The following is a 22,304-nucleotide window of genomic DNA, read 5'->3' as shown; positions in this document are numbered from 1 at the left end:
TCTGTGCACGTTATCAGGCTTTCTAATCGAAGCTAATGGAAGATGTGTTTGTTTAGCTGTTGTAAACGGCTTTGAAGATCTCAGTCTCAGCAAGGGTGATGAATTAAGGATGTCAGCTGGGCAAACAGTTTGATTTTGAATGAATTTAGCCAAAATTGATTACTGAAAAATTGATAGCAATCTTTCAAGTCCATGTTATTTCACATACTTTAGCAGTAAATATTCCACCCCTTCTTGCCATCTGACTCACCACGCATAACACTGGAAGAATCAGCAATGGTGCCATCTCCTCAGACATGAGACCAACTTTGGATACTATAAACAGGTGTGACAAGCCACTTTTTGACTGCAGCAGGGAATACAGCCCTCAAATGGGTTAGCCCTCAGCTGACTAATTTTCTGCATAACAGCAATTCTGTTAAGCAGCCTGAAGATGATAGCCAAAGCGTTTTATGATAAAACCCAGGAACACAAAACCCAGAAACAAAAACTGTTATTTCACAATACAGTTATTTATTGGAAGTACCTGTTTTTTATTTTCTCTGGTCCATTTTCAAATGAATTAAAATAATAACTTAAGGGGAAAAGAAAATTATCTTAGGAAAAAAAACACAACTATTTTCTCACAGGTAATTTGCAGTCAGGAAGAATCCAAAATAACAGCATGAGTGTTGAAGATTACAGGGTAAGGCTGGAAACCTCTAGAGGTCATCTAGTCCAACCTCATGCTTAAACCAGTGCCACCTTAGAACAGGTCACTTAGAATAAAATAATTTAAAGCAAAATGAAATTAAAAATAAAGACCTTCCCTATCCCCTTTTTGCACCAGAATTAAAAAAAAAAAAAAGCAAGAAAACTTTTCCTGAAACATACAGCTTTTCTGTGTTGTTCATAACTAAATATGACCAATATGGGAAATAACTACAGCTGCCTCCTTTGGTTGACCCAGTTCCTTCCTGTCTTGATGCAGGTAACATTTAGCACAGCGTGGGGCAAACTCCGACTCAGTTGCCAGCACTGCTCTGCCACGCTCCAGGCCAGAAAAGGCTAAGAATACCACATGTTCAGCTTCAGTGACAGAGAAAATGCTCTGTATTAATCATTAGCAGTCCCCTCCAAGCTACTTAAGGAACAGGGCCCAACAGCTGCTGAAGAGGGTTCCACCCCACCTTTCGGCTGGGAAAGCAAGGCCTCTAGGGCAGGGGCTGGACTATACAGCAAAGAAGAACAGGGTGGGGGAACCTTACCAGATCTGAGTGAAACCCAGATGACTCATCAGAAAGTAAAATGTTGCTATTTTGGCAAGAGGCTCAAATAGCAGCCCTGGGTTGTGCTGCAGCACAGCAATAAATGACCCTGAGCGCTTGGGACAAACTCCTGTGCACATTGATATTCCTAACAGTAGGGGCTATTTCACATCTCATTAAGCAAAGAAGTTTACACGACAATTAACACAATTAATTAGCAGCATCTTTTTCACAGGTGGAACTTCAGCTTGAGATTTCAACATTTTTAGACAACTGTTTTGTGAGTGAAAAAGAAGGAACAGTTTCTTCTGACTCAAGGTGACAAGGACTCATATCCAGAACTGGCACAGGAGTATATTTGTCTACGTATGGAAGGAAGCTGCAACCAGATGATGGCCTTTCCCGGAACTTCTATGCAAAGAGGGCCTCTTTGCACATCTGCAGCCTGCCATTCAAAGCCTAGCCCTTAGCGTGGGCAAGATGCCAGGCTGGCCACTTCATAAGCTGACCATAATAAGGTGTAACGTACCACAAAGTCACACAGAAGCAAAGCAAAACCTGGACTTGAACAAACAGTAGGTCCCATTTCTCAGCCTCAACTGCTGATCTATGTGGCTCCCCACTACAAAAATCCCTTTGATTATATCTGTACAGATACGATCCGTGAGAAAACTCATCAGTAAACAACAAAAAGCAATCATGCTAATTTCACTGAAAATAGATATCAGCTCTAACAGAATGTTTGTTGCCCTAGAGCTTCACATTTTAGATAAAGAACCAATAATTCCTAACAGGGACCGCTTTAAAGAAGAGTCGGTACACAAGTATGGGTTTCCTGAAACTGTAGGTATGTTTCTCTCTGAGGTTTCTTTTCAATACCATCTTGAATTTCTATTATCTTTTGAGAGAATGGATTTCCAGGCATACAAGAAGATCCAGAGCACTGGAAATGGAATGAAAGGAAGAAAAAATTGGAGACTGGAACTTGTAGTTTTCAAGATCGGGGCATTCTGATATTCATTAAGTCAGATGGATCATCCCTGTCAGATGGATGTTGCCAACCCATGGGAAATAGCGACATGGTTTATGTATGTTATCTTTCACTTCCCTCAGGTACATACTGCAAGGAAGCTCTGTTCTAAACAATGTATAAACAAACAATCATCATATTCATATTTTACGTATTTTGGCACTCAAAGCACAGATAAATCTCTGTGCCGTAGCCTTATCTATCACAGCACTTACAAAATAAATCCAGGTTCAGGAGAAACACTAGATAACTTTTCCTTTAATTAGCTTTTGCTAATAGTATTTTTTAGAATATGATTTATTCCTTTTAGTTATCAGCCTGCCTTGTTCCAGATGGGTACTGCCTGACTGACCTCTAGATACCCTTGCACTTGCTCTGTGATATCCCCAGAATGTCAATGCTTCAATTCTTCATCTTTCCTTTCCCAAACATTCCTTACTGGTCACTTCTGGTACCAGTGGCGTCTGAAGTGGAAGTTTATCCTTTGATAATCTGCACCGCTTTAATGGTTCCCAGCATCCTGAGGATATTTTCCAAGTGTTATGGTGACACCAGCTGAGATCTTGGCAATAGAAAAGTGTTTCTTATGCTTATTTCCTAACTTAGTCTCTTGTTTTTTCTGCTTTTTCAGCCCCTTGATTTCTGTGGCTTAACTCCTTTTGTTATTGCTATATTCTTTGTTATCACTTCCCAATATCTTTCCGATAATAAAGCCTTTGAAGAATCTGAGGGCATTCCCACCATGTATCCAAAATCTCTCAAGAAATTTCTCCAAACCTCCAAGTCACATTTGTCCAAAAGCTTAGCAAAAATCCCCTCTAAAAGGAACAACAATAGTTACATCTTCTTGAAATATTTCTCTGTAAACTGTAGTCTAGGAACTATAGCACATAAACCTCGTAAAATTATGAGCATGTTTCAAACAGTTCTAGTATAAAATATGACACATAAAACAAGTCACCAGTTTTAGCATGTCTCCAAAATAACGTATGCTTAGAAATGCTTATCCCTGTAACATCACTATCCTTTTTTTAGTCTTGCACCAGTATGCCTGAAAAAGCAAAATCCTCATACAATTTCAATCACTCACTCAGTTTGCTCATGACTTTTACACAGCTGACTGAACACCTATTATCTCACCTGAAAAAGAAGCTGTGAGTTTGCTCACCTCAGTCACCTGCAGGATCTTTGAAATGCCTCTTCTTCTGTTCCTTCCAAAGAGTGCCTTCCCACATCTCTCAGTCCATTCCCGAGTCCACTGAACATGCAGTCATCAATAAGTTCTGGCTAAGTTATCCTGCATAACTCTGAAGAAAAAAGGCGAGACTCGCAGATGCTGCAGAAGGTCTTCTTTGCTCTCTTTGAAAATTTTGTTTTCTTGGTGGTCTGTCACAGTCAGGTCTCCAGTAGAAAACTGAACAACCTATCCTCCTGGCTCTTCCTTTCTTCTTTTTCTTTTCTGTAAACACATAATCAGTGCTTCAGATCCTTTAGGTATCACAAACTGTATTTCTCTATTGCCCTCTACTGACTGCTGGCTAACACCGCCTTCCTGGAGAACCGGCAAGCAAGATATGCTTTCCTCCACCGCCCTCCCCCGAATCAATAATGATACACGATGACCAAAAGTCGACACAAATCATGCTAGTTTTTCCTTTGTTACAAAACACCAGGCAAGATTTACAGCTTGTTGCCCAGCCGTGGTAGCTACACAACACTGAGCAACAGAAGCAGGAAGCAGTTAGTAACGTGGGTCTGCTAATGTGGGGTTTTTTTTGGTGAACAAATGCCAGGAAAAAGTAGAGAAGAATGCATTCTGCCTTGAAACAGAGATGAAATCACCCCACTGATGCCATAAATACCGTACCAGGGAGCTGAGGGTTATATGGTTTTAAGAGTCTGGTCCTGCCCACACTGGATGCACAGAAATAGTGAATTTTGATGGGAGTTCTGCAGAAAGGGACTGGTAGAGAGCCATGAATCGGAGGCCGTGGTTTCCTGGTCATTTTCCCTTTGTCTCTACAGTTTTATTTGTTTAGCACGTTCAACACCACACCTAACATGAGAAACATAGTTTCTGCCTCATGAGACAGGTGCTGGGACAAGACACACAACATACTGTATATGAATGGCACTGGGAGGTGCTGTTTGCTCTGCTTTTCGGACAATTATGATCTATAATGCAAAGAGAAACCAGCAAACTAACATAAAACAGGAAATAGCCCAGCCTGGTTTCAGAAGTAGAAGAAAAAAAAAACATTATAAGCATTTCAGACAGACTGGAAAAGACTGAGGGGGAAAAAAGAACCCAACAAGGATAAGAGGAATTTAGGAGCAGGGTAGGGGGAAGGGAAAGAAATAAAAATGAATCCTTTATTAATCACTGCATCATTAGTGCAGTACAGTGCTTGTTAACCGAGTTATTCAGGCACTTGTTCTCACCAAAAATTTTAAAAAAGTTATCCCGAGGTGCTGGGAGGAGCCAGGTCCCAGCTCCAGGCAACAGACAAATTCCCAGCACATTTCCCTTTTGCTAGGCAGAGGCTGGGAGAGAATTTGGGACTATCTCACCTGCCATTCCTCTGCAACCGAGTCACCTAGGGGGAAAACAGACTCCCATGGTTAAAAATGATAAAAAACAGGCCCACCTCCCAAAAAAGTGTTGAAATTATTTTTTTTCTCACCTGTGTTCAAAAAATTCTTTCATTTTTTCCCCCACTGCTATTAATAAATGGGAATATTTAATTTGCCAAGAATCTGTCGACTGATGAACCCTGCTTGTGTTTTAAATAGAAGTTATGTGACATCCCTGCTCTCCCACTCGGGAAAGGCAGACTTCACACAAAAACTACCAACAACAAAGGCAGCAACTTGGCAACAACAACAAAAAAAAAGTAATATTGAAAGGTCCATTGAAAAATGTGGTTTTAATTCAAAAATAAAGTCAGCAGAGGTCCTAATTGTAGCTATTATGAACATTTCATTAACAAGCCCAGGTTTATTGACTGCACTGTAAAGCTCTCCTATTAAAGGAAGCCCAGAAATTTAATTCTTCCCATGCTTTTCTACTGGTAAAGCCCTTGGCTACTCCGTGTTAGAAAATAAGAAATAATTATATTTATTCAAATTCCTTGATAGAGTATTGAAGCCTGCTCAGATGAATACCTCTCCTAAATGAACACCATTACCAATAGATCAAAGAAGAAGAATGCCTAGCAAATTAACGGGGCCGAGGGAATTAATAAAACACACATCAAACGCTGAAAAGCTGAGGGTTTGGGGTTTTTTTTTTTCCCTTTTTAATAGGAGCACATTTGCAGAGCGATAAAGCAAAGTATGCAGTTGCCAAAATTCATAAAAATGCGTCTAAATAGAGCGGGAGATAGCTGATGTTCAGCACTTTTGAACATCAAGCGGCATTCTGGAGCTGCTGGTTGAAATTTTTCACGTGACAACTCCTGACAGACAGTTTATTTTTTTTTTTTTCCTTTCCCCCTGAGGTAAAAGTTTCCTTTCCTACATGAAAAAAAAAAAAAAAAAAAAGAACTTTTCGCACCGCGGAAGACGCAAGCGGCTGCTGAAAAGGGACGTCGCTTTCTGCCGCTTCTTAACGGACGGCGGGGGGCGGCCGCCCACCCCGCCCCCGCAGCCCACGACCGCCGAACCGGCGGGGCCCCGCCGCCCGCGCGCCCTCCCGCACAGCAGCCTCCGCCAACGGCCGCGCGCAGCCGTTACTGCCGCCCCAAACGGCCGGCGGCCCCCCAGGGGCAGGGCACGAGACCTTGGCCAACGCAGCCCAACCCGGCGGCGACCGGCCAGCGCGGCCGGGGGTGAAACCAGGGCGGCTGCCTCCCCGCTCGCCTCGTGGCAACGGCCGCGCCCTTTCCCCTTCATCCGGCCCAACGGCCCCGGGCTACGCTACGGTGCGCCGCCTTGACAGGGGCACCGCGGACCCGTCCGGGCCGGAACCATGGTACTGCGGCCGCGAGTACCTGCCGGGCCGCGGCGAAACGCTGCACATCTTCCCCCCCACCTCCGCCCCTCGCTTCCCCTCCCCGCCCCCGGCCGCCGGACCTGGCTGGCGGCGGCTTCCGGCGGGGCGGGCGTGAAGAGCCATGGGGCGGCCGCAGCGGTTCCTGGAGGCGGCGGCGGAGGAGCTGGCGGGCGCCTGCCCGGGCCAGGCGCGGTTCCTGCTGTAAGCGCCCCGCGGCGGGACGCGGCGGCCTTCGGGGGATGGGGGGGCGAAGCGAAGCGGCAAGGGATGGCGGGCGCTGGCTGGAGGGGGTGTGGGGAGGGGGAGCGCTAGTTGCTGACGCACGTGGGGAGCTCCGCCCCCTGTCCTCGCGCCTGCCGTGGCGCGCCGCCGCGTGGCCGGGGCCGGTGAGGGTGACGTGACGTGACGTGACGTTGTGCTTTTCTCCCGCGCAGGTGGACGCTCCGCAACTCCCGAGGCGAGTGAGGGGACCCGGGCGCAGCCGGGGCCGTTGCCCTGCTGCGGGAGGCTGCAGAGGAAGAGGGGGGGGGGGCTCCTCCTGACCCCGCCGTGGAGCTGGGGGGCCTGGCGCAGCCCAGCAAGGGCTCCTGCGGCAGGAGAGCGGGGCATTGGGGTTGGCTGGGCAGCCAAAGGGCAGCATTGTGACCCTAAGAATAGGGGTAGGCTCTCCCTTTTTCTCCCCTCCCCACGGAGCTGTGCCGGGGTGTGCTTCAGGGCTGCTGGCAGAAATGGCACGCTTGCTGGAGAGCAGGGGCCAGGTGTTTCTTCCGGGGCTGAGAGAGAGATGCTTGAGTCCGGCTCTGGCAGCAGGAAGTAGTAAGGCAGATGCAGGAGCATGCCTCTTATTACTCAGTCTGAAATTTATCTCAAAGCGCGTCTTCCTCCCTCGCTGAGATGCTATCGTCTTTGTCTTGGTTTAGCCTCACTTAGCAGCTAAAATAGCAGACGTGTGCTCACTCACTCGCTCCCCTCCATCTCTTGCCCCAGCCCCCCCCCAGTGAGGTAGGGAGGAGAAATGTGAAGAAAAAGAAAGGCAAAACTCATGGGTTGGGATAAAATGGTTTAACAGAACAGCAAAGGAAGAGAAAACAGGGAAAACAAACACAATAACAGAATATAATAAGCACGTGATTTAGGGTGCAATAGCCCATGGTGAGTCCTGGCACCCAGTTCACTCCCAAGTAGAAAAATCGTGCCCCTCAGCACTGTCCCCACTTTATATACTGAGCATGACATCAGGTGGTATGGAATAGCCCTTTGGCTAATTTGCATAAGCTATCCCAGCTGTGTGTGCCACCAGCTCCTCTCCCAGCTCCGGTGAAAATTAACTCTGTCCTAGCTGGAACCAGACAATCTTGCCCTTAAAATGGACGAAGAGCTTTACAAGGCTTTGATGTCTCTGATCTGGCAAAAGAGTATACCTGCATGGAGCTCTTTGCAAAATTGTGAGCTTCCGTTGTTAAAGATTTTTAGGAAGGAATTGCATTTTTCCAGCAAAATGTACTATTACATATTGTGTAAAAATATGCCATACACAAACTTACCATGAATTGTGCTCAGCGCATACCGGTGCTCAGCTTCCTCTTGTGTTCTAGTTGTATCTGAAACATGATATAGAAGCATACCTACCTAGATGATATTAAAATTGAAACATACCATTTTAATGTTTGCTTATAAACCATAATTATTTAATTTAAATTTTAATCTTTTATTAATCTGTAGATAATGCATGTGGATTAGAAAGGATATGTCCTTACTGCTTCCAGTTCCTGGTTCCTGATAGCCACCGGGTGCGTCTCAAACCAAAGATGAAAGTGACTCCACAGATTGAGAAAATTCTTAAACAAGAGGCGAAGAACCATAAACTTAATATGAAACAGACAAAGCTTTTGAAAAAGTACAGGGAGTCAAGAAGTGTTCTGGTAAGGATATTTACTTGGAATTGCAAAATACCTGATATTTCCCTGAAACCTTTCAGTGGCATGAAAAAGAAGATATGGAAATATTTCCTTTAGAAGTGGAGCTCACACCTACACGTTTCTTCTTTCACGAGCATATAACTCTTCCTTTCTTTTGGGATAACTTCATAATAAAATTTTTTAAAATCTACCCTACACAACAGAAGGATCGTGAGCACAGTGACAAGAACAGTAAGCATTCCACCCCGCTCCCCTCCCCACCCCCAAAAAAACACACTCCAACCCCACATATCAGAGAAGCTACACGAACAGATCTGCCCTCCCTGTGATGTCTTTAGCAGCAGTCTGGGTAGACTCTGCAGATGTCTAAGATCATGCTGAAAATGAAATAATTTCTTCCTGCCAGGAAGCTCTAGCATTTCCACTGTTGGCATATAGCTTTGAAAAAATGTCAGGAGTGGCAGATTTTTGCCTGTTTCTTTTTTTCCTATGTATGTGGCAGAACTAGGACCAGGCAACTCTACTAGATACAGAGCCTTAATACAGCCATGTAGATCCTAAAATCCATTAGAATCCTTAGAAATCCATTGCTAAGAATACTCCAAAACACCTAAGAAGAAAAACATGCCATTGGCTGAAGGCAGGCTGGTTTTGTCAGTATGCATAGCTTGACATTTACTGCCTTAGTTTCAGCTGTGAAGAAGGGCTTTGAGTGACTGATAGATTGTCAGTTTTTACAGTTTTATGAGTTGTCTAAAAATGTATTTACATCTTCTAAGCTTTACTTCATTTAACTCAGTAGACTGTCATGGCTGCATCACATTATTGTCACCTTCTGTACAAATAAATTTTGTTTACATTTGTCTGAGTATTACTGTTCATAGGAGGTCTTTAGAAACTAAACCACATAGGTAATTTCAACAAGTTAATGTTGCTTTGGGGGCTTCAGGTCTTTTTCCTAAAATTACTCAGGAATATAAGATTTAATCACTATTTTTTTTTTTAGTAATTACTATTATTTGAAGAATAATAGTATACTTTTAATCTAGTGTTGCCAAGGCACGCAGTACTGTTAAAACAGGTTATGTGAATGGATGTCTTAATAAATGAGACTGCACCCTATTGTGCCCAGCGGTTGCTGGCACACTTGGCATTTTCTCAGATGAGAGTCTGCTGGTTTGGAGAGTAAAATTCGCGAAACCAAAAATTACTACAGAATCAAAACCATAAAATTAAACTGAGGAAATATCACAGAGGTTCTCAGCTGTCAGGGAAAGAAAAAAAGGCATTCTAGAAAAGCACCTTTGCTATTAGTCTCCCCAAATTCTAGATCATAGTTGAGCAGCAGAAAGGGCATCTGAGAAGCTGAATCTTTGCTTTATTTTTCTGGGACCACAAACCTTTACATTAAGAACTGTCACTTTAGACAACTGATGAACAGTGTCCTACGGAATTATGATGGGTTCTTAGATTTATTCTGTAGCTGGAGAGATTCGTAGGACGCACTGTGCATTCATACAAGGAGTTTAAAATTCAGTTTTAAATAGCTGCAGTTTAAACTCTGGGTAATACTCTAATCCTGGGATGTAATTACAGTTTTGCTGCACTTGTGTTCTGCTCATTTCTGTTTGCATTTGTGCTGTGGATTATGATTTAAGTATTTCTGGTCTTAAGTATTTAAAATACTGTCAGCAACTGACAGCTTTCAAAATTAGCAATGTAGATCCCTATAATCTAATACTTGAGACTTGGGAAAATGAAAATTCGAGTGTGGTTGAAAATGAAACCAAGCAACAATGTGACAGGTTGTACCTCGGATAGCTTTCTTAGCAAGTAGAACTTGATTTGAGGATGCTTCTGCCATGAAAAGGCATATAACATGGGAACTATTTCAGGGCTTTAAAAATTTTTGGAGGTAACTATATGCAATTCAGGGAATGGAAGCTAGCTGTGCAGTTCTGTGATTAATCCACTAATTCCAGCATTGTAAGGTGTTCACCTCCATTTATATTCCACAGAGTGCTAAATCATCATGTGATGCTGGTTTTTTTTTCCCCATCTGGATTTAGTTTAGAAGAGCTAAAAATACATTAATACTGAGCTGTGTAAGTTAATGAGCTTTCTCTTTTTTAGTTTGGTAGGCTGACAAAATAATGTCTAGAGACAGTCAAAACACTTACCTGAAAAATTTTCATTTTGGCATTTCTAAGTGTAATTCTTTGTAAGCAATCTGAATTTAGGTAAACGTACACACTTTGAAATGAAGAACGATTGGTATAGATATTTTCAAGACTGCTTAGATGTTTTTGTGACATGTTTTTGAATATGTTTTTTGAATATGTTTTTTTTTTAACCAGAAACATCATGTAACTTTTTCAGTCAGTGTAATTGTGTGCCTCAAAAAGTTGTCTGGCTGTATTACTTTCATGTCTCTTAATAAGAGTAGCTGCCGTGGCAGTCAGGGATTTTAGGAATATCTGACAGTCTCTGTGACTGACTGTTCTGATGCACCTCTGCAACATATCTGCTGCTGGAAGTTCCCTGCAGCCTAGAAGTAAACAGATAGAAGAGAAAGTGCTCTTTGTTTAGAACCTCCTTCATATAGTAGGAAGTATTTTTGCACTAATAGAAAGCCTCTTCTTTGTTCACTAAGACTTGCCGTTATTAGAGGTGGATGACTGCTTTTGAAAGTTTGGTAATTTAAATATTTTATCTCAAGACTCCCTGGAAAGTGTGTAATATAACTTAATCGGGGGTAGAATATAGTAGTGAGTTTAGATCACACCGTATTGTCATGTTTTTTGGCAAATTATGAATACCTCTAGTGTATGCTCAAGAGATCATATATCTAGTTCAGGTGCTGTTTCGTTTTTCTGTTTTGACAGGGTTGTTTTCTGTATTTCACTGTACAACATTACATTCAGAGTTACGGGTCTCCTGAAATTAGTTGCTAGGGGATTGGACTCATTTCTAGATACACCTATAGGATGTATTTGGATTAAGAAGCTTGAATGAAAATATTAGATGTTAAGTGTGTGTGGCTTTTTAATATCTAATGTTTCACTTAAGCAAATATTTAATTTGTGTCATGATATTTGGAGAATAGTTTGGATAATTCTTACAATGGCTTTCTAACATAAAGGTGGAAAGACTGAAAGAATGTTTGATATTTCCTTTCTTCTCTCCATAGCTGGTTACTTGCAACTCATGCAACAAAACAACAAGACATTATGGTGAAAGCAGGGATTTTCTGGCTACCAAGACACACAGTTCTGGCACTCCAAGTATTAAATCTAGCCTGAGGACTCCAGGTGTAAAAATTCAGTCTGCAAACAAAGTGACACCTGTAAGCTGCAGCAGGTTGGGATCTAAAGGGAACACTCCCTCTTCACTTCCCAGGTACCTGTTTCTCTCCTGTTTAAAGAGGCACTTTGCTGACTAGAGTGTATTACGTCTTGCTGGGAAAGGGCATCAGGTACTGATTTCAGATCAGTCACTTAATAAACTTTAAATTGATAACTAAGTATTTTTCTTTAGTGGTCTGATTGAGATCAGTTTTAACTTTACAACCTTTAAAATCAAAGCTTCTAATTAAAAGTGACTATGCAAAGAATGCACAATTATGTTTTTGTCGTTAACGTGAAATGTCCAGCTTAAAATTTACTTACTAGCTACTCACTTTGACATGAAAATACACTATTTATGTTCAAAACTTTTCACTCAAATTATATATATGCACTTTCATAGTTACTTCATGTTAGTTCTGATTCCTCACCTTTAAGACATTTGAGTGTTTGTTTTTCAGAACACATCTATCCAGACAGACGACAAGCAGCTCTGCTTCCAAGACTCCCCGAAACTCCAAATTTCACTTTTCTAAGCTAAAACGGATGCTTGACCTAGAAGAAAAAGAGAGAAGCCAGAAGGCAGATTTGAAAACCTTCTTGACTTTACTTTAGTTATTATTTCAAAGTAATAAAGATTACAGCAATAAGTATTGTTCCACTTCTAGTAAATCAACAAAGTGATTTCTTTAAAACCCAAGCTGACAGCATGCGTACCCTCTAGTGAGAGTAGACCATATTCTTTAGAAGCAAGCTCTGTTTCTAAGGGGACTGACTGTCCGCAACAGGGAGATGAGAAAATAGCAAGTCTAATATGCTTGGGAATCTTGAGCATGTTTTGCGGTGTCAAATGGCCCAAGAATTAAAAGTCAGGATCTGTCCTTTGAGGAAGCTGACAATACCGGGTCCTCCACTGGGTCGAGCAGGACCAACAGGTTAAGGTGGCAGACCTGAATGCAAATTGGGGGTGGGGAGCGGAGTAAAACAGTTTGTTGCAGTTTCTGCCACCTCAATCTCCCACTATTTTTAAGACAATGCATCACAAGAGGATTTAAAAGATCTCTGCTTTGCATGTTTGAGTAAAACAAAGACACTTTCACTGGCACTTTCTGCAGGTATGATATTTTCAAGGATTTAATGTAGTATCCTGTAATGTCGCTGTCTTTTGATATCTCTGGAACCTTTACAAAGGTTCCAGAATAACTTACTCTTTCAGACAACGCTCACACACACAGAGATAAAAGTGTATCACCAAATTAAATTTCTTCATTTTCTTAAGAGTGTTCTCTGTAATTTGGACTGCAGATGATTCTGGTCCTAGGATAACGCAGAACCTTGTAAAACTGCACGCTGATGTGGGATGCTCTCAGTACCAACTGACTGCTCCACGCTAGACTGCTATAAACACCTTGAATTGTTATTGCTGCAAGAGTAGCACAGTCGTATAATACAGGACACTTCCCTTCCAGTAGCTCTGGTGCTACCGAAATGGGTCACTTCTGTCTTGTTCAGAAATGACTGAGGAGAAAACCTCCTTCTTAAATGTCTTTTGTTTTTATCAGGCTTCAGAGTTCCTTCCTGGATTTCACTCTGGAAAACTAGGTTTGCCCTGGACAGTAGTCAACTCACTGCACCAAAGTGTTTTGATGTGAACAGATGATTGATTGTCAAGGTTAAAGCAGTCTTCAGAGTCAGATTTTATGTTTCCAATTCAGCACAGAGGTGAGAAAGGACAGTAGAAAGTCACCTTTCAGGACTGACTTTATAGCCCGCCCCATCTATAGTCTGCAGCGAGAGTTCTGCAAACTGTGCTTCATATTTTCCTTCTGAAAAGAGAGTCAATCAGTTAAAAACATTTACATTCTTGGGTTTAAAGGTCTGCTCCTTTTTTTTTAATTCTAATTAATAGTTTCCTTTAAGTGTATTCAGACTCAATGAATAGGACCAGCAAATAAATTGGCAGACTGGAAAGCAATCCAGGGCAGGGGAATATTGTTTGTTGCAAATTCTACTTATAGGCTGAAAGATTGGCATGTAGCCTTTTTGTGTCTCCTCTACACTTGCACCGTAACTTTGAAAAGTTCACTGCTGTTTGTTTTTTATGTATGCGTAGGATCAAATTAACTGTCATTCTTTTTGATCAAAATACAGACCTTGGAGTTAGGCCTTTTCCACTGTAGAACTCGCCATTAATTCACCTGTTGTTGCTGTATTTATGATCCAGTCCTCTGGAAAAATACTTCAATTTGTTGATGGAAAATGTGCATTATAAAAAAAGTATTTGAAAAACAAGTTTTGCAATAAAATTATATATTGTAAGTACACACATTAGGTACTCTACTGCTGTGCTTCCTCTGAGGCTTACATGAAACCAGCATGGGCATCTGCTATTTTTTGACGTGCACCAACATTAATGTATTAGATGAAATCAAGAGAATGCTTTTGAAGCAGATCTCCCAATTGTCCCTCTTTACTGTGCTTTTTATGCAATACCGAATGGTCTGAGAGTACATGAGCCACGTTCCTTTTGGATAAGACAACAGATAATGGATAAAATGTGATCCAGGGCATAGCCGGTATGCTGCGAACACTAATGGGCCATCTAGCCACGGGATCACAGGAGAGCTAATCTGAAGTACACATCTCCAAAAAGCATATTGTGGATGCCAAGAACTGAGCTGCAGGTATTCTGCACTCCAGGTGTATTACTGTTGCAATGTGCTACTTGTTAACATAGACAGTCTTGTCATGCTCCAAACAACATCTTTTTCTTCCTAATTACCAGAGTTGCCAGACATGTCCAGGTGTGGTGGTGTTAAAACGATCACAATTGCAAGCTATGGCACTTTACCGTGGAAAAAAATAAAAAAACCTCGTTCAGTATGTGCCTTGTTTTACAAGTGTGCTTCAAAATGCTGGGCTGAAATAGTGTTGGTATTTTCTATCTGATGTGCTTTTGCGTTATTCCTAAGCCTCTAATGCAGTCTTTTACTGGACTTTCACAGAATCAGTGTATTGAAAAACATACATAGAGACACACACGTGTGTATGTGTATATACATATCTGTTGTATATAGGTATATACATAAGTATACCCATATCAGATGCATGTATGTACATACATACATATATGCACACACATATACGCATCGGATGCACTCTTCCCTTCAGAATAGATTGCATTACTGTACTCAATGAAACACTGAAGGTTAACTCTTGACTGCAACAGACTATTGCTGAGCCTCCCCACCAAACCTCTGCCGTGCAGCATTACTAGTTTGTGTTTGAAGAGCTGAAAGAACAACTCTAGAGAGAGGAAGCAGCCTCACTGATTTCAGTGAGGCCAGAGTTTCACCCAGACTTTGTAAAGCAAGACCAAGAAGGTTCCCTGTTAAGCATACACCCCTGCGTACAGGTGTTTAACTACGGAGTAAGAGTTATTTCCCAGCTCATATGAATTCTACTTACACAATGGTCTATGGATCTTTGACAGTAATGGCATCATACCATATTATTGAAAGTGTTACAAAGTGTGTCTTAATATAACCAGCTCAGCTGAAGTGTGTTTTATTTTGAAACATCATGGGCCATTTTCCCATTTTCAAGTACCGTGAACCTCAATCTGGCACGTAACAACTGGTTCCCTCATACCCAGTCCCTCTTCTGAAGAAATGCAGACCTAACTAGGTGGTATCTCAACAATATTTCTTTTTAAGAAATTTACAGTTCTAGAGATATGATCACAGACTTTTAAATGCACTGCTTCCTCACTGAAAATTGTCACACAGAATATAAATGCAGAGACTAATAAACTTCAAAATTAGTACCGATAATTTCCTGAGTGTCACTATGAGATTTGATCTGGCACTTAAGTATAGGGAGCAGTTTCTATTAAAGCCATTTCACACCATGAAATTGAGTAGGCAAGCAACAAACAATGATTTCAAAGATGTTTTTACAACAATGTTTTATTCTATTAAATATGAAAGAGCATACATACAGGTGTTATTTTTGAGGACATAAATTACACAAGGATTACACATTCTGTCAGAAAAGCACAATAATGAAACATCTTTACATTTCAAACTTTTCTGGTTAGCTTTTAACAAATGATTCTATTTCTGTTGCAAACAAGTAACGAGTGCTATTGAACTTTTGCAAATTCCCACAAAAACATCATGCTTAGTAGGATACTTTAAATATTGTAAAGATGAACTCAGAATTAGATTTCTAAATAACAAGATGGAAGAGATTTACTACTTAATCAAGATAAATGACACACTGAAATAGGAGCCGAGACAAAATCAGTCATTCATTAAAAAAAAAATTCCACTTCAGACACTACATTTGAATCTGCTTTCTTTACTTGCAGGAACAGTCACTGCGATTAGATGCACGAATAATGAGCAGAACTGGCCCTCAATATTTATAAACATAACTGTCAAATTTTAGACGTGCTGGTTTTCTAGTTGACTAATTTTTCCACTGAAAAAAACCCACACCCGTGAATCTATTTGTTTAATGTTTCAAAAGGCTGAAATAGAGCTCTTCTGTACAGGGCCAGTCAAGCCTCTGTATGATTTCCATGTCTTCCATGGTCCCCTGCACAGGGGGGTACTACATCCTATGTCTGTATTTGGGGTCATCACTGAAGTACCAGACTGAGTTACCACTGACTCATGAGAGCAGTGGTACTCTGTGAAAGTCCTAACACATTCTCTTTTTAAACTTCAGGTAAACAGGAATGTAATTTTATCATAATGAAAGCTCTCAGTTCAACATTCAAAAGACTACTCAGATAAAATACATAAGTAGTATGTAGTTAGGGTTGTGTTGCTGGGGATTAGCTGAGGTGTTTTAATATATTAATACAAATATTAACAGAGTGAAACAGACAAGCTAATGTTACTGCAGGCTGTGGTTTAATTTTCAAAAGGAGTAATGAAACACAGTTTCTAAGAATGGTAATTTTTGTAACTAAGGACTTAACATTTATTTTTAAAACTACAGAAGTGGGGTAATATTCCTGATATCTTTCAAAACATTCTGCAAAAACACAGCTTAAGTCTGCAAACACTAGAATATACAAGCAGTCCCGGTGACTTCCAAGTTAAGCATTCTCATATGGCAAAGAGCTGCACAATTGTCTTTGCTTTTTTCAGAGAATGCTCAATAAAAGTGCAATATAGTGAAGCAAATAATCTAATTGTTATGCTTTTATTATTCGATGAAAAGTGTTCAGATATTTTATAATTGTGCCTTTTGTAGAGTGGACATTCTGGCTTGAGTAGCGTCCAACCACATTAGAAGAGATGGGCAGGGTACACCCCGGTAATTTGGTGATGCCCCAAAGCAGTTCTATGGTATAATCACATCTACAGCTAAAACATTGTGCTGCCCAAAGTTTCACACATTATTTCTGTTTTGACAAAAGCTGGAATTTGTTTTGCTTATCATTTCCACTCAAGCATGTTCTCTATTTTAGCTCCTAGGCACCCTTCCTTTCCCCACCCAGCCTCTTTTCTTCCTGAGATGTCAGAAGTACATATGTTAAGCTTTGGAACCTGAGAATTTGGAGGTATTTTTTGATACTACAGGGCTGCATTTGTATCGTACCTTGTTATCTCCTGCTATACTACTACAGTTACAATATAAATCTTCTAAGTAGTTGATACCTGATGCCTTTCCCATATAAATAAAAAACAATGTACCACTCAGCCACTAATATGTGACACTTGCTCTAAGAGTGACCTTTACCTTCTGCAAGTCCTCTTCCAAACAAATGTTGAGGGATCATTTCCAAAAACCCATCTATGAAATTTTCCTTGAAGTAAACAATTTCACAGTAAAATAAAGAAACATATATCTAGAAAATAGCACTCTCTCAAAATTAAAACTTATATACATCAAGAAGAAGTTGAGATTTTTCCTCATTCTTTTATCAGTTCTATATTATCTGTAGATGAGCAACATTATCACTAAGAGTTATGAATAGGAAAAACAAGTTTAGTGAAGTAAGTGTCATGTCTTTTTTTAATACTCGAGAGATCAAAGAAATTCAGCATTCAACTTTATCATTATAATTATTTTTAATTAAGGTAGCAAAAGACTGTTTAAGCTTAATTCCCTATGGTTTTGAGTATTCAAGACTTAGATCCTTTAATGCACTCTAAAGAAGCCATGCCTCTGCACTTAATAATCACCTCTGGGTACAAATTAAGTTTCCTATGGATGGGATTAAACCGTGAACTTACTATTTATCCTTCTTGTTTTATGATCGGCTTTATAATTCTTAATAGATTAAGTTGTTTTAATATTGATCACAAATTTTGTGCTATTCTTTAGCAAGACCAAGCTTTAACTGTAACTGTAATGTACATACATGTATATATGAATATATGAGCTGAGTTTAATGTACTAGAACAGAAATATTTAAAACATTAAAACTGTATCTGAACATTCATTTTCTTATCAAGAACCTATGCTGAAAAGATGACAATAAATGTAATTTAATTTTGCATATTAGACTTCAACTAAAGAAACACTCCTCTGGATTCATTATAGTTAGGTCTTTTTTCCTATGGAGTGGAAAATGGCCACTCAAAACTTAGAAATCTTTGGACAGCGAGTGAGTCATTCCTATATGTCAGTCAGAATTTTTGATGAAATTAGTATTCTACATTGCATGCTATGGAATGCTATGTCAACAGGTTTTTTGGGTTTTTTTTTTTTTCCCCTACTTAACTGAGGTCTAAATCATGGCAACTTCCATGAGAAAAGATAATTGGCCCAAGGTGCTTATGCCCAAGTGTATCTATTTTAAAGAGAAAAATTATTCTTCATTCACATCCAACAACTATTCTAGTGATTACCCCTGTAGAAGTCAGTAACAAGTGACAGGTCATTATCTTCAAAAATTTCACTCCAGGACTATTTTGAATTGTTGTGGGTTTTGAAAAGGAAGAATAGATTTCAAAAAAAAATTTTGCTTTCATGTGGGAAGGGAGTGTTAAACTTGTAAACTGTGAACTTAACTGATGCAAAACAATGCCTGACAAGTGCAAACCCGTGAACAAAATGCTATCATTAAGTACTCCAATGATATATCCAACTCAAACACTTGCAGCCCAGGCTTTTAAGGTCATCTAAATGCCAAAGGTACAGCTAGGTGTTTTTTTTAAATCACTCCTCAACAGTTACATGCCTAATTCAAATTAATTGAAAAGCCTAAACTTTCTGTCAATCTGCTAGATGCCTGTCTGTATCTTTAAGTTACTAAGTGAACTTAAAAGCTGGTGCATAGTATGGTAACAAGGACTTTTCACAAATTCACTTACCTATAGACAAATACCACATTTGTGCCATGCAAAGGAATTTTTTAGACACTCAGCAATAATTTTCCACTGTTAAACTTATACACAGGCCTGAACTGTTTCTTCCTGTTCTGTAAGAAAAGACAATCAAGACCTAGAAATGTCTGGTGGAATGGGTGGAGGTGGGGGGCTGGAAGCCCATGCTGGCCTCCAGAGTTTCTCAGTGGCAGACGAGGTACAGCATGGCTGCATGGTGTTCTGCATGTATGGATGGTACCTATCATTGTCCAATTTTAATAATGGACATTTAACAATGGAGACAGTTTAGAGAATGACCTTTCAATTTAATTAAAGCTGTAAAATGGCTTCACATTTCTGGGATTAACCTTTTTAGATGGAGACGGATGTTCCAGAAAGAGATTAGAGTACAAATGAATGGTCCCTCAATTCAGAAACTAAGCAGCTGTAAAAAGAAAGCTACAATTCTGAAACATAATTAAACTGGTCAATTGTATAGTTTCTTACATTAACTTTTTAATGATACTAAAATACTGCAATATTTTGAGTCACTTAAAGATCTGCTCAGTGTAACATGATTTACGTTTTCCAATACAAAACTGGTTACTAACATTTACTTCAAAAAACCCCAGACTTGTTTTGGGAGTGGGTAATTTAAATGTAATGAACAGTAAGATCACTTTTAGATTTGCATTAAATTGCATCAACCTTCTTGCAAACATAAGCTTATGATTTCCACATTTCACTCCCTCACTAGCAACTGAAATGTCTCGAGTTAGAAGTATGTGTTGATTATACGTTGATCTACATTAAATACAGGGTACATAAGAAAAATCTTAGCATGTTTTTTTACAGGGCACTCAACTAAAATCTTTACAAAAGATAAGATAATTATCCATTCTTCAATGTAATAGACACAGAGGCCACTTTTATAAATGTACCCTTATGTTCACTCGCCAATAAAATAGTAAACAAATCAACTTTTTAAACCATTTTTTATAAATTATTAGAGTATTTTTACTGACACTCTCCAACAATATACAAAAATAATACTACAAGAGTACCAATCAGTCTGACCTACCCCTCATTTCACAGAAAAGTAGAGGTTATGGAAGGATTTTCTTGTAATCAGTCATCGCTGTAGATATCTCCTGCAAACGGTAGGTGTACGTGGCTGCCCGTGACGTTGGGAAGTCGAGAGAGATCAGGCAGGTTCTGGATGCGTGACCTGAGTTCTTTTCGCACCTGGGACACTCTGGCTAGCTTGCGTTTGTACTCCTGTAATGCAGAAGAATTCAGCATGAGGCTCTTTTGCTAATACCACCCTACTACTTACTGCACTTTGATATTTTCCAGATGAAGTATTCTTTATGCGAGTTAGATAACTAAACATCCTTTAACAGGAGAGAACCCAGAGAACTGGGAATTTTGGAGGCAAATGCATCAACTGTAGCATTTTCTCAGCATCTGACTTTGGAAGTATAGTCATGGGATTATTTTGCTTGGAATTGTACGTACATAAACAAGGAAGACAAACCCAGTTAACACAACTACACGTTTCTCCATGCTACTAGCACAATGGGATTATTCTGAGAAACTGTATTAAGGGTAACTGATACACATACTCTACTCACTCACAGAGTATGGAAGGATAAACTTTCTGATGCTAAAGAAGTTACTTTCAGCTCATACTGATGAAAGAATAAAAAAAACCCCACCAAATACACCCTAACCAGGTCTGTTGATCAGCCCCAGCAAGCTGATCGATTGTAAGTATTTTATATTAACTTTTACAATAAAAAACATATTGCATCAGTACATTTATGGATGTAAGAGTGAGTTTTCAGAAACTTCTTGAACTGGGGACTTAAGATTTCACACTGTTTTGGAATACAGGTCAAACCCCTCATACTTTATATATTTAATGATTGTGAGACATTTTTCACATAAAACAACATTATACAACATCAAGTATCTAACATTGTAAACCAGTACATGAGAAGATAGTTACTGTTCACTTACTGAGACTACGAGACATAATGGAGATGAATACCAGGTTGTGTAAAATGAAAACAGTTATTCCAAAATGTAGGAAGATTACGATACAACTTACAGGAATGTTTACATTACAAAAAACTTGGAAACATGTTTCTTTGGACAGCAAAAGAGACAAAGCATTAGCAGGCAAAGCAGTGAGCGTTTCATGCAAATACACTGTAATACACGTCAAATGCAGATGCTTTCTAGTGCAGCTGCAGGTTTTGCTGCAGCCTGGGAATGGCTGGAAATAACAAGAAATAAGTTAACCTACAACTTGGATAATCAGCCCATGGATTACCAAAATCTCATGATTATAATCACTTCTAAATAATAGTGGGGGAAAAAAAATCTACATTATTTTGTAAAAGTGCCAAATACAAACACCTTAAAGTTTCAGCAAGTATAAAACCACTGTGCAAATGTCTATAAAAAAGATAACAATTATGCTATTCAAAGTCTAAACATAATTTTAAACATTCCTCTATACTGTTAATAGCATTGAGTAAAAAGAAAAGCCAACGAAAAGACCTTTTAGTAGTAGAACCCAACACAGTACTATAAATGTGAAATACCTGGGGCACGATCAAGATTATTGGATAAGGTCCAACACATAAAAACAAAGTTTGCGACTGTTAGTGGCAATTAGTGGCAACTGACTATTATTTTAGGGAACAGATTTTAATGCCAGAGGAAAAGCTAGGTTTCATTATTTAGTAAAACAAACGATTTGGCAATATATAGAACACTCATTAACCAGAATCACTATTTTCAGAAGCACGATGGCTGGAGATGGAGCACTAGGCAACAAGGGCTTTGAGCAAGCTTGAAGCTAGGAGACCTGGCCTCCGTTGTGAAAGGCCCAAAATTAGTCAAATAAATTAACTATAAAATAATTCCAGCAGTTAAGTATTGTAAATGGTGTTTGAATCAGCTGAATCCTGACTAAGTTAATTCTCTGTCAATGAAGAACGTGAAGCGGCAAATCAGTATCCCTTCATAAAGTCCAAGAGTCATGCTAGGCAAATATGCACATATCACACTTAGCGGCTATATTCTCTCAAGACTTTACTCTAAAACCTGAAATGTGCTTTGAATTAGATTGCCAGTTGCTTTACTCCATTAAAATTCCCTTTAGCTGATAATAAATCATTTCCATAGTAACATCACATTTCTGACATCCAGCATTTTCCACATAAATTTTGCCTGGGACTTGTTGCCTAGTGAATATCAGCTTGATCAATATTACTGACAGTAGGTTCATTTTTCTCCCTAAGGAAAATGTTCTCATAAATTTGGTCTCCCATATAATACAGTCTTCTTCCTCTCGCCAACAATTTTCGCATAATGCACCCTCTCGGAGAGTCAAAGTTTGTTGCTTGTGCCTCCTCAGAAATAGAGA

The 22,304-nt window shown here is 39.8% G+C and overlaps 2 protein-coding genes and 1 long non-coding RNA gene across 5 annotated transcripts in view; 1 reads left to right on the top strand and 2 right to left on the bottom strand.

Moving 5' to 3' along the window:
* Positions 1-6,488, bottom strand: part of LOC147601725 (uncharacterized) — a 53,574-nt gene extending 47,086 nt beyond the window's left edge. For both annotated transcript variants that reach the window (XR_015257654.1, XR_015257655.1), the window contains exons 1-2: positions 6,352-6,488; positions 3,446-3,736 (exon numbers count right to left, since the gene is read on the bottom strand). This is a non-coding gene — a long non-coding RNA (uncharacterized LOC147601725). The remainder of the gene's footprint in view (positions 1-3,445; positions 3,737-6,351) is intronic.
* On the top strand, positions 6,393-12,184 carry RMP24 (ribonuclease MRP subunit p24). The gene is made up of 5 exons (XM_086740439.1): positions 6,393-6,472; positions 6,706-6,728; positions 7,994-8,193; positions 11,381-11,589; positions 11,996-12,184. Exons 1-5 carry the CDS (start codon positions 6,393-6,395, stop codon positions 12,147-12,149), a joined length of 666 nt encoding a protein of 221 aa, XP_086596565.1. The 3' UTR covers positions 12,150-12,184.
* A 3,300-nt stretch (positions 12,185-15,484) lies between these two features.
* The window catches only part of RPRD1A (regulation of nuclear pre-mRNA domain containing 1A), a 45,344-nt gene continuing 38,524 nt past the window's right edge, over positions 15,485-22,304 (bottom strand). Inside the window, exons 7-8 of one of the 2 annotated variants that reach the window (XM_086740434.1) lie at positions 19,947-20,143; positions 15,485-18,978 (exon numbers count right to left, since the gene is read on the bottom strand). In XM_086740434.1, coding sequence (XP_086596560.1) covers positions 19,994-20,143 — 150 coding nt within the window. In that variant the 3' untranslated portion in view covers positions 15,485-18,978; positions 19,947-19,993. Of the gene's footprint in view, positions 20,144-22,304 lie in introns of both variants that reach the window. The other variant, XM_010124288.2, reaches the window with a different exon arrangement.

This window comes from Chlamydotis macqueenii, chromosome 2, assembly GCF_036417535.1.
Source record: "Chlamydotis macqueenii isolate bChlMac1 chromosome 2, bChlMac1.mat, whole genome shotgun sequence".
Classification (NCBI taxonomy): Eukaryota; Metazoa; Chordata; class Aves; order Otidiformes; family Otididae; genus Chlamydotis; species Chlamydotis macqueenii.
The sequence above is the reverse complement of the archived record's forward strand: the minus strand, read 5'-3'. Positions and strand labels throughout refer to the sequence as shown.